This window comes from Labeo rohita, unplaced genomic scaffold (genome assembly GCF_022985175.1).
Source record: "Labeo rohita strain BAU-BD-2019 unplaced genomic scaffold, IGBB_LRoh.1.0 scaffold_290, whole genome shotgun sequence".
NCBI classification, from domain to species: Eukaryota; Metazoa; Chordata; class Actinopteri; order Cypriniformes; family Cyprinidae; genus Labeo; species Labeo rohita.
The window spans coordinates 24071-37136 of record NW_026129207.1 but is presented as its reverse complement, the minus strand read 5'-3'; the positions used below and the strand labels follow the sequence as shown (position 1 = coordinate 37136).

The 13066-nt window shown below is 38.0% G+C and overlaps 1 protein-coding gene across 1 annotated transcript; it reads left to right on the top strand.

Moving 5' to 3' along the window:
* The first annotated feature begins 306 nt into the window (after nucleotides 1-306).
* LOC127160129 (uncharacterized) lies at nucleotides 307-6576 on the top strand. The gene is made up of 6 exons (XM_051102781.1): nucleotides 307-383; nucleotides 1610-1924; nucleotides 2047-2345; nucleotides 5738-5795; nucleotides 6266-6346; nucleotides 6521-6576. The coding sequence occupies exons 1-6, from the start codon at nucleotides 323-325 to the stop codon at nucleotides 6574-6576; spliced, it is 870 nt and encodes a 289-aa protein (XP_050958738.1). The 5' UTR covers nucleotides 307-322.
* Nucleotides 6577-13066: the final 6490 nt, after the last annotated feature.

Genomic DNA, 13066 nt, shown 5'->3' with positions numbered 1-13066 from the left:
ATTATCATGCAAGACAACATTTGAAGTTCCTTAAACAAAACAAAAATATTGCTGGTTAAAACATTTTTAGAACTGAATGTTTTGTAATCATCTTGTGTGTTTTAAGAGCTTGTGGATGGTTGAGTAACTACTATGCATTATATATCATATGACATTCATTTTCTTCATCAGTATAGTGTGAGGGAAATGCAGCTGTATAGTGTGAGAACTAAACAATCAGCTGGTGAGATCAGAGGAAGTTAACACCTACAGGAGGAGCTGATGGTGTTAGAAGTAAGAGCTGTAACTATATAATGAAAAGAAAGACTGACAGAAACAGAAAATGGCTAATAAGTGTCACATGTGTCTGCTGGGACTGATCATTCTCTGTCTGCTTCTCACAGGTAAAGAAATCTGTGTATGATCTATAAGAGAAAGGATGTGTATAATGTGAACAACCATCTATCCAAACAATTTGTTTTAATTGCCCTGACATAGTGTCTGGAGTTTGGTTTTATTGTGATGAAATTCATTAAGTCAGTAAATTAGTTATTATCTCAGAGTCATGTGGTGTAAATACTGTTTTATTTCTGAAAGGAAGGTTTAGAATTGTGTGTATACTGCTGTCACACTCAAAATGAGTGTCTATTCCAGATAGCAGGTTATGTGACATGTCTGGGTAAGTTTACAACTAAGTAAACAGATAATCCAACTTTGGCTCTAAAAGCTGAAGTAACTTTCAGAGTATTTAGCCATAGCAACCCAGTCTCTGAACATAATCGGCTCTGGAGCAGGTCATATCCTATTAGTTCATTTTTAGAGGTATTCAGCACTAGTGTCGCCCTGTTGCAGTGGTCGCCGTGATTTTGCCAAGTAAGACATGTTCCTGGATCAACATGTTTTGTTGATCCTGGATCAACATTACTGTCCAAAAATATAGACTTAACCCAATCCCTACCCCTAAACCTAACCATAACCACAATTTATTCCTAAAATCAGAAGGAAATGATAGCTGATTAATGATGGTGTAGAAGCATCAAACTGTTATTGAAAGTCTAAAAGTCATATTTCCTGAAAAGTTACCCCTCAATTCTGATTGGCTGATTGAAATGTTGTTCCAGGATCAACAAGGATGTTGATCCAGGAACATGGTGTACTTGGCGAAATCACGTTTACCTGTGGGGAAGATTAAATTTTTGGATTAAAATGCTGTTCCAGGGTCAACAAAATATGTTGACCCAGGAACACGTCTAACTTAGCAAAATTAGGACGTGCGTCCCCTGTTAATGAGCACCCAGACGGTGTGACAAATGTCACACAATATTATATATTTTTTATCTATATATTTTATTGTTTAATCATAAGGCACAATTATAGCATAAAGCAATGTTAATTTGATTTTAATCTAATTTATTTATGTTTTTCTCATCTCACACATCCTTCATAAGGCATTCATAAGGTAATTAAAAAAAATTAAAATAAAAAAAAAGTCATACATCTCACAGCGATATTGCAAGCACAGAGTGTGCTTTTTACAGACTGTATTTCATAATCAAGACCATATCTACATTTCAGATTAAGTAGTTAACCCAGATTTTATTATTATTTTTATATATGTATATATACGTAGGTAGCAGTGGAGTGGATGACACTCATATGTTCTGCAGTTCTGGTGAAAATGTCCGTCTGCCCTGTAATAATGCTCTTTCTGACTGCACATCAACTACATGGATCTATAGCAACCATTCAGAGACAGTTGAACTGGTTGCTGGAGGAAAAAAAAAGAATGACATAGAGAGACATGAGAGACTGAGTCTGCGCTCTCACTGCTCTCTGAACATCAAGAAAGTCACAAAAGAAGATTATGGATCTTACAGCTGCCGACAATATGTGAATGGACAACAAAATGGAATTGATGCACCTGCTTATCTGCATTTTCTCCATGGTCAGTGTTTCTTCAATTTTTATGATTAAATTTTCTATTATAAAATAAACACCTTTAAACTCACATGTTCAGTGAAATCAGTGAGGTCTGTCACACAATCTCTGTCTTATTTTCTGTTTCAGTCACTTCATCATCCTCACAGACTGAGATCAGACCAGGCAGCTCTGTGACTCTCTCCTGTCAGTTGTATTTATGTTGTGGAGTCTCTTGTGATATTTTGATCCGTTCTGAGGGAATTCAGCTGATCTGGGTGAATCAGGCTGGTGTGAATCTGCAGACAGACTCTAGATATCAGATATCATTCTCCTCAACACACTGTAACAGCACTCTGACTACAACACTCCTGAATGAAGATCACAACAGAGAGTGGAGATGTCAGGTTAAACAGAAGAATGAACTAAAGACCTCAGTCACATATACTGTCAAGTATTTAGGTAAGAAACTACATTTCTTTAATCAATTTCAGAAGAGTCTCTAATACAGAGACATGACATGATGATTATTAATGTCATTCATTCAGGACAGACTGACTGTTTATGGGCTGCAGATCACTGCTCATATAAATGCGATATAAACAACTTCATGTGTTTATATTGTAACCAGGGCCATTTCTAAGCATAAGGGGTTCCTCAGAAAAAAATCCTACTTACCTCAATTATCAGTGAACAGAATTTCTTTATGGAGGCAAGAGTGATGCCTTCATAGCTACACGTCATGTCTACACATTAGTTACTTAGGTACTGTATAAAAATGCCCAGGGGCGCAGATGGGATTTTTTAACTGGGGGGGACCAAGCTGTCAGCAAATGCAGGAGTCAGAATTCAATGATCACGTAAAGAGAGGCGCATTCAATGCGATCGCTTCGGATGTAGAGCCTGGTTTATACCACTAGCCCGTCAGCATGAGCGCGAAGGTGCGCGCAGCTCGCGGCAAAAATGACTCGAATATTGAGGAAGAAGGTGAACATGTTGTTATTATTGTGGGAGAATAAACATGCAAGCATTGTCACCGACAGAGTTCCACTTTTCTTTTTGTTTTCATTTTGAAAATAAACATTCTGTAATGTATTGGTCTGTATAGGCCATACAGCATGTGGTGTATGCCATGCTTCATCTTATTCGTTTTGTAGCCCGTTTTATTGTTGTTATGCTTTTAATAAAGAATAGGTTACCAGTGAATCCATCTTTTGTTTTAGTCTTAAAAAGTGAAAGGAGTATAAATGTAAGCAAAACAGACAATAATCTTTTCTTGTAAAACATGACAAGATCGCGAATTTGAAAGTGAAAGCATCTGAAGCCGACTGAAGCAAAAGTCCCGTTTACAAAATTCATACCAAAAATAATACTACTGATGAAAAAAAAAAGCATACGGGTTGAGAGTCAACCACTTTCGTTACCATAGAACTAAAAACTATGATAAAAGTTAATCAGCATGGGCTGATTAAAGTTAATATAGCAAAAAAAAAAGCGACCAATTTATGTGCTCCTGACTGAGAAAGTAAGTCGCAAATGAGCGACCCGTAAAAAGAATGAGTCTAGAGCCCTGGTCAGCCGAGAAGGGTCTGGCTGCAGACATGCACTTGCACTCTCAGACAACTACACTTCCGGAAGTGACGTCACTTGCAGTGGATTTTATTTTTACTTTACTTTATTTATTTATTTGTTTGTTTATTTTTAATTAAATCTCTCAACATTTTACAACAGTAGCCAGGTGGTGAAGACAAGAAAAAAGAAACTAAATTACAATGTCACTCGCAATTGCCACCTGCACTCTCAGCTACCTCCACACAAATGGTGCATGTTGCCAATAGAAACAAGACGCTGTGGTCGTTAAACGATTAAAACTAATTTAATAGCATAACGTACAGGGTCCTGCAAGTCATCTGTAGGAGATAAACACAAGACACGCAAATCCGTGGCCACAGAACAGCAGAATATGAACCCGATGCGCAAAGTCTCTCATTAAGCTTTTTCCTCCCGTACAAAACCATGATTTGATATGGCTTAATGTATTAAGATACATTAAGTGGCATTAAACGATCAAATTTGTAATATAGTTTATTCATTTAATGTACTTCATATGACCATGAACACAATGCGCAAACTTTCACTTTTATACTTGCCCAGCAAACGCTTAATGTGGCAAAATGGACTAAGATGATAAAGATCAAATTCAATATAAACCTTACTGTTGTCAAACAATATACCAGCAGGTATGAACGCGCCATAAGAAAGGCATTAGATGATATTAAAAGGACCAACTCTGCATAGGCAAGCAGACGTGCCCAGAACGTAATGCGTTAAATAGACATTTTCCTCCCATAGAAAATCAATATAAACAAAAGACAATGATATAAAACAGCTGTAGAGATTATTCTTTATGGGAAAACGCGAATGTACGCGGCATTGCGTTTATTCTGGGCTCACCTGCTTGTGTGTAGTTGTTTTAATAATGAATAGGAGCATACTGAGTTTAGTCTTTATCATTATGCCACGTTTTGGAAAAAACACTATATAGCCTACATATACATTATATTAATAAACTGTACAGGGTGGGCCATTTATATGGATACATCACGCATCAAACTTATTGGGAATTTCACAAGAAAAACAATGGTGTGCTTGGTTTTAACGTAACTTTATTCTTTCATGAGTTATTTACAAGTTTCTGACCACTTATAATGTGCCACAAACAGGACGTTAATATCACCAACCATTCCCATTTTATTAAGGTGTATCCATATAAATGGCCCACCCTGTATATCGAATTTGATCTTTTAATTGCATCTTAATTGCAACATTAAGTTTTAATGGTTTTCTACGGGAGGAAAACGCTTAACAAGAGACTTCATATTCTTTCGTTCATATTCTGCTTCATGTTCATATTCTGCTGTTCTGTGGCCACGGATTTGCGGGTCTTGTTTTTATTTCCTACAGATGACTTGCAGGACCCTGTATGTTATGCTAAATTAGTTTTGAACGTTTAACCACCACAGCTTCTTGTCTCCACTGGCAACACGCAACATTTGTGTGGATTGCAAGTGACATCGCAGGTAGCTGAGCGTGCAGGTGGCGATTGAGAGTGACATTGTAATTTGTTTATTTTTCCTGTCTTCACCACCTGGCTACTGTTGTAAAATGTTGAGAGATTCAATTGAAAAAATAATAAATATATAAAAGAAAGTAAAAAATAAAATAGACTGCAAATGACGTCACTTCCGGAAGTGCAGGTGTCTGAGAGTGCAGGTGCAGCCAGACTCTATTGGGGTCAGCCTGCAACTGATTCTGAAGCAGTGGCGGCAATAATCAAAGAGTGGCGGCAGGGACAATGAGGGGGATGGACCGGGTCACTATGAATCTGGGGGAAGGGGGGGTCATGTCCCCCCGTCCCTAGGGCCATCTGCACCCCTGAAAACATGTCCCTTCGAAAAACTACAAAATATTTGCTAGTTTTTAAAATGTACTGCATGACAACAAATAAACTCCATCTAACCAGGAAGCAGCTCACATTTATACATTTATGTCTGCGCTTCTCCTCCTTGTCCTGAAATTTCTAATTGAGCCATAACAGCTGGACAAGTCTTACTTGCAGCTTTTAGTATATTTGAATGAATGAATGAATGAATGAATGAAAAACAACCTGGCAGCTTTTTCTATAAACAGCCATGATGGTAATGCACACCAAAATTAATGATGGATCACAAACTGTATGTCATGATATAATCATCAAGTATGAAAATATAATATTAATGTTCAACAGTATGATGCATCTTAACTTTCATGCCCTGCAGGTTTAACTGATTCAACAACACAGATTCCAAAATCTGAGAAGAAATCAAGCCAAACTACAGCAGCAGCTCATACACAACAAGGTTCAGCCTCTCAAGTCTCTTACACTGACTTTTTTTTAAATTAAATAATGTAATTAAGCTAAATACAGGGATAAAATTAGTATTTATTATTGGTGGTTTTTATAGCTGCACAAAACGGTGCATCTGAACTCCAACCTCCATACTGTACAGCTACATAATTAAATGAATCACTAACTCAAACATTGAGATGACTTCAGCTGCACACACACACCTGCTGTTACTACACAACAATGTATTTATGCATGCCTTACTCATGTCACATTATGTTTGAACTAAACTAATGATCAAAATCCACAGATCATTATTCAGAGGTATGAAATGGCTTTGCATGTATTGAAACTATCAGTGAATTTGTGAATGGTTGTTTAATAATTGTTTATTGTTTCATACCCTGTTAATAAGCAATTTACAGTTTCACAAATTCATTCTCTTGTTTTTTTTTTCTATCTGTCGACACATCTTTCCTATAGTGATTGTGATTATTGTTGAGATTGCAGTGTTTGCTGTTCCTACTGTGATTCTTCTTCAGATCATCTGTGCAATTAGAGCTGGTGAGTTTTGAACATCACAAAAACTAATTATTCACATTAATCTCTAACACTCTGCAATCATGACAGTAGGAAAAAAAAAAATTCTTTCAGAGGTGGGTATTTTTTTTGTTTGTTTGTTTGTTTTGTTTTGTTATGTTTTGTTTTGTTTTTTGTTTTTGTTTTTGTTTTTTGTAGGAAAGAAGAACTCCCACCACCCAGAGGAAATAGAGATGGCTACAGTATTACAATGAAACACCCTCTATAAATTATAAGATTACAGCAAGATTTATTTTAATATATATGGATGTTATAGACATTTTCATACAGCTTTTAATGTCATTTTCCAGTGCTCTATATTATACAGACTGCTTTAAATGCAATATTAAATACAGTGATCAACAAAGACAGGTACCTTGAATTCATAAACCTGAATTGGTCATTTACACAGACAGAAATCATAATATAAATTGTCGTTTTATTTTTATCTTCAAAATAAATTAAATATTCTTTTGCAAAAAGATTTTACATGTTTTAAAATGTTTTATGTTAAGTATTTTAAGTATAAATATAAATGTATTTTATTTTATTGGTTTACAAACGGTGGTGAAAATGTGATATCAGACTCAGACTTCCTGGCCTGCAATTGAGAATAAATTTGAAGAATTAATCAATACTTCTCCTTGTCCTATTTCCTTGAAACTAAATTTAAATTGTAGTTCATATTATCATGATGTGTCATTTAGCAGACACCGATGTAAAACTTTAAAAATATTTGTTGTTATCTGACCTTTGATGACCTAATATCCCCATATGTCTTAAATCTGAGACATTTACCATGTCTCTAGAAACTGCAGCTAATAACTGAGCTAGCACATTAGCATTTGCCAGTGTTAAACTCATATGAGCAGACAGTGAGAGGATCACTCTTCATCCCATCCAGGTAAAGTCCTGAAATCAGAGTAAGACAACAAGGCTGCTTTAAGCTGTAGTTTATCTGGGCCAAGCGAGACATGTTGTCAGCATTATAGTACAACACCTGCACTCAACTATTTTTCTGCATCCATCTTAACTCCCACAATCCAGTTTGCTTTTTGGCTTTTCTCTGTACTAGTGTTAAAGTTTGTGGATTCAGCTTTTTGGATTCTGGCACCCCCATGGAGACACTTTTAAGTATGACTCCCCAGGATTTTTTAGGATCAAACTCTCAGGAAATAAAGCGCAAACACAGGCAGAAACATTATTAGATGACAAATAATTTGTTGAATGACAATTTTAGTAATTTTTGCAGGACAGCACTGTGCTGAACTTTCTAGTTCATTTTAAACCCATAATCAAATAAATGTAATGTCTGCAATTAATTCCCCAAACCGCTAAATGTACAGATTTCCTACTTTCAGACTATATTTTCAGACTATACTTCTAAGAAACTGAGGTTAAAGTTGGAAATTGCCTGTTGATTTACACAAATAAAATGTCTGATGTTCAATAACTGACTAGTCATTGTGATATAATTAGCATATTTTTCATTAGCATATTTGTATGGTGAATTGTGATTGGCCTTCTCTTTATCTATTTAACCATCTATAGCTGGTCTTTAAAAAAAAATGCTTTGTCAGTGACAAATAAGGATGTTCAAGATGATGTCATTACTTATGGGTTACTATGACCTTCACAAATAATTATGCATTATATATCATTCATATTAATTATGAACTTATTAAACACATATGACTAAGCATTATTACTTATTAATTCATTAACCAAAGTTTTTTGTGTCTCTCAGTGCACACACTTGATTCATATTATGAGCTTATTAAAAGAGACTCCTAGAGCTGAAATGCTTGTTTTATTCAAAGGACACATGCAAATGTGCATTATTAAACGCCAGAAACAGGTTTGGAAACCACTACTTAAATGTGAAAAAATGTATGTGCACAGAACCAGACTTTACATCAAGTTTATCATTCCTGGTCCAGGAGAGACACTTTTTACTGAGTTTAGTTCTAACTGTAATAAACAAACCTGAATCAACTAATTTGAACTTTTTAGCTTTATTGGATACAAACTTGTAACGAAACATTATGACATTGCACCACTGAAACTGACAGTCATTTGTAAATGTTTTGTAGCAACAATAGCAACTAAAAAGGCACATATATAAAAGGAAAAACACTTATAGAAAAAAGAGGAACTGCATCAGAATATGTGAAAATTCACAGCCATCAGTCTAAACTTGGTTCAGAGATGATGAAACCTTCACCTTTGAGTCTAAGCTCCAAAATAAATAAATAAATAAATGCATTTTACCACTGCATTTTAGTTACACAACACTTAGCAGGCAAGGCAACATCTGAAGCTCCTTAACAGACTACTGACTTTGCTGATTATAACATTTTTAAACCTGAATGTTTTGGTAGTCATCTTGTGTGTTTTGAGAGCTGGTGGATGGTTGAGTTACTGAGATAAATTGTGTTTACAGCGTGTTTGTTTTTGATGGGTACAGTTGCAGTTGTGCTCAAAAGTTTGCATACCATGGCAGAAGTTGTGCAATTTTGGCAATGATTTTGAAAATATGACTGATCATGCAAAAAACTTTTATTTTCTTTTATTGTCTTTTATTTAAAGATGGTGATCATATGAAACCATTTATTATCATATATAAAGTTATTTGGCACCTTTTAAAATCATAAACATAACAGTGTTCACCCAAATGGCCCTGATTTACATACCCTTGAATGTTTGGCCTTATTACAGATAGACTAGGTGACACACTGTTTTAATTGCAATTGACCTGTCACAGTTATGAAATCTTTTGTTTCACATAGGTTCTGTTTTCTGTATTGGTTTACTCCTTTGTGTTGGTTTCTTCCAGTTCCTGTTTGTCCTTATTTGGTTATGTTCCATCTTTGCTTTCAGCCCTGACAAAATGTTGCAAAACATTTTTCAAACAGAAATGGTGGTGCATTGAACATCCTGTTCTGTTGCGACTATGGCAGCTGAGAAGGCCATTTTTTATGTTCTTTTTGAAGAATTTTCAGAGCCTGATGAAGTCTGTATAAATATGTGTTTAATACTGCAAAATACACCCAATGTTACAGTCGCTGCCCTTACCGTCCAGAAAAAAAGAGAACATCCCAGTCGAGTGAAGGGGTTTGTGGAAACTGTGGTTCCTAATTATTGTAATCCAACATTTGCCTCACATTTCAGGATGAAAAGACAAACATTTCAGGTGAAGGATAATCCACTCCTTACCTCCGAGACTGTGTTATAATGTTAGGCTTATCATTTTTGCTGATCACTGTTGTTGTGCTATGATATTGTAATATTTACCATTACATAATCAGAGAAGTAAGTTTACAAAAGTGTCACTCCACAATACAATAACAAAATATATAAATATGTATAGTATTGTTATGTTACATTAATCAGTGTCTCTTTAATACCGCGTGGTTTATATACATGTTGCTGCTAATTGGGCTGACATTTTGACACACCCATCAAACAAGAGAAAATGTATCTCAAATCCCGTTGCACACCGTTTCCAGGAAACATGTCGTTCAACCCGGAAACCGCAGCAAAACTTTGCACACCAGTTTGAGCTTGAACTTGCCCCTGTTCTCTCCATCTGTGGCGTGGGCTCGCCATGGATCTGCCCATCTCCAGCTCCACTGGTGTTGAGTCTGGAGGATCCTTCGACTCCACCTCCAGACTCTGAGGCGCAGACTCCGACTCAATCCTGTGACCCAGCGGCTCCAAGTCAAGTCAAGTCAAGTCACCTTTATTTATATACCGTCTTTAACAATACAGAATTGTGACAAAGCAGCTGTACAGTATCAGATAGGAAATAGTGCATCAATAACGCAAAAGGGCAACAGTAAACACTCAATTTTCAGGTAAAGGCAGTTCATCAATGGATTCAATGATGTCATCATCTAGCTCAGTTCAGTTCAAATAAAATACAATATCGTGTGAAGAAAAAGTGTCCCCAACTAAGCAAGCGAGAGGTGAGAGGCGACCGCGGCAAGGAACCAAAACTCCATCGGTGACAAATGGAGAAAAAAACCTTGGGAGAAACCAGGCTCAGTCGGGGGGCCAGTTCTCCTTTGGCCAGATGCAGAGGACTCATCTGGTTCCCGTGGTCTTGTGCCGACGGCCGTCTAGGTGACGAGGTCTTCACTGGGGATCTGTCTCTGGGGCTCATCTAGTCGATGTGGTCTCCGCTGACATTCAGGGCTGTAGAGGTCGTCTCTAGGTGCTGATCCACCGTCTGGGCTGGGTACGGACTGTATCTGGGGGACTGCAGTGACCATCTGATCTGGATACGGAATAAGAAAGAAACAGACTAATATTAGCATAGATGCCATTCTTCTGACGATGCACTGAGTACATTGGGTGTTATGGGAAGTGTTCCCGGTTCCGGTTGACCTAATCAATGCAGCCTAACAATCCTTTAACGGATTTGAATTATAGGAATATGTTGATGTGTTATGTGTAAGCAAGGTTAAAGAGATGGGTCTTTAATCTAGATTTGAACTGACAGAGTGTGTCTGTGTCCCGAACAGTGTTAGGTAGATTGTTTCAGAGTTTGGGCGTTAGATAATAAAATGATCTGCCGCCCGCGGTTGATTTTGATATTCTAGGTATTATCAAATTGCCAGAGTTTTGAAAACGCAGTGGACATGAGGGACTATAATGTAATAAGAGCTCGCTCAGGTACTGAGGAGCTAAACCATTTAGGGCTTTATAAGTAATTAGCAAGCTTTTAAAATCTATACGATGTTTAATAGGGAGCCAGTGCAGTGTTGACAGAACCGGGCTAAGATGATCATACTTTTTGGTTCTAGTAAGAACTCTAGCTGCTGCATTTTGGACCAGCTGGAGTTTGTTTATTAAGTGTGCAGAACAACCACCCAATAAAGCATTACAATAATCTAACCTTGAGGTCATAAATGCATGAATTAACATTTCAGCATTTGACATTGAGAGTATAGGTCATAATTTAGATATATTTTGAGATGGAAAAATGCAGTTTTGCAAATACTAGAGATATGGTTTTCGAAGGAAAGATTGCCATCAAATAGCAAATCTAGGTTCCTAACTGATGACAAAGAATTGACAGAACAGCCATCAAGTATTAGACAGTGTTTTAGGTAATTACACACAGAGGTTTTAGGTCCAATAATTAACACCTCTGTTTTTTCAGAATTTAGCAGTAAGAAATTACTTGTCATCCAGTTTTTTATCTGAACTACACAGTTCAGATAAACTAACACAGTTCAGATAAACTTGATAAACTAACACAGTCCGTTAGTTTATCAAATTGATATGTTTTGCCTGGTCACGAAGAAATATAGAGCTGAATATCATCAGCATAACAGTGAAAGCTAACACCATATTTCATGATTATATCTCCAAAGGGTAACATGTCAAGCGTAAAAAGTAAAGGCCCTAGTACTGAGCCTTGCGGTACTCCATACTACACTTGTGACCGATATGATACCTCTTCATTTACTGCCACGAATTGATGGCGGTCAGATAAGTACGATTTGAACCATGCCAATGCACTACCACTAATGCCAACATAATTTTCAAGTCTGTTCAAGAGAATGTTGTACCACCCAGGGAGGGATGAAGACCATCTCTTTTTAACAGGTCAGGTCTGCCCCAAAAACTTGTCCAATTTTCTATGAAACCTATGTTATTCACCATGGCTTCCAGCTCCCTCGTCTCCATTGGAGTCTGTCAGTCCTCCAGCTCCACCAGGTTCCCTTGTCGCTCTGGCTCCACCTTGGTCAGTCGTCCCCCTACCTCCACCTCGGGACTGCACTCCTCCGGCTGTGCCTCGTGCACCCTCTGGCTCCGTCGGGTTCCACATGAGTCCTCTGTCACTCCGCCACGGCCTTTCGGATCTCTGCCTACGCCTCTGTCACCGAAGCCACCCACTCCACCCTGCCCCTCCAAATCCTTGGCTTCACCCTGGCTCATCGGCTCTCCGTTTACACCTCAGGCTCCACCACCACCTGCTCTGCCGCTGCCGGTCTGTCCCCTGGAGTCTTCAGCCCTTCCTTCACCATGGCTCCTCCCTCCATCAGCTCCACTGTGGACCATCACTATGGTGGCCTGGTGGCTTGGGCTTTGCCTGACTCCTCCTGCACCTGGTCCTCCAGGGATCCTCCTTGGTTCCTCCCTCCATCAAAGCCTTTGTGGTCCCTCCTATCTCCTCTCTGACTCCTCCCTCCGTCAGAGCCACCCTGGTCATCTGCGGGACTCCCTGCCTGCCCTTCTTCAGCCCCTCCTTCTGAACCCCTGCCCTCCCTCCACGGTTGCTCCTTCTACAGCGCCTTCTAGGAGGGGGCAAACTCTCACAGTTCTGAACTCTTTTGTTGTGGTTTGTTTCACATAGTATTGGTTTAGTTCTTTGTGTTGGTTTCTTCCAGTTCCTGTTTGTCCTTATTTGGTTATGTTCCTGTTCTCATTAGTTCATTATTAGTTAACTCCCATCACCTGTTTTGCCCTCGTCAGCTAACTTATTTTAAGTCTCCTTTTTGTTTAGTTGACTGTCAGTCATTGTTTAGTGTCACATGTGTTTGTTTAACCTGAAATATTTACCTTTCATGTATCGTGTGGATTCTAATTAAAATAATTTACGTGGATTACCTTCATCTTCCTTGCCTTCCTTCGACCAACCATGACATGACCCTTCGCAAAAACCCAAAAATGCCGCTCTCACACTACACTTTC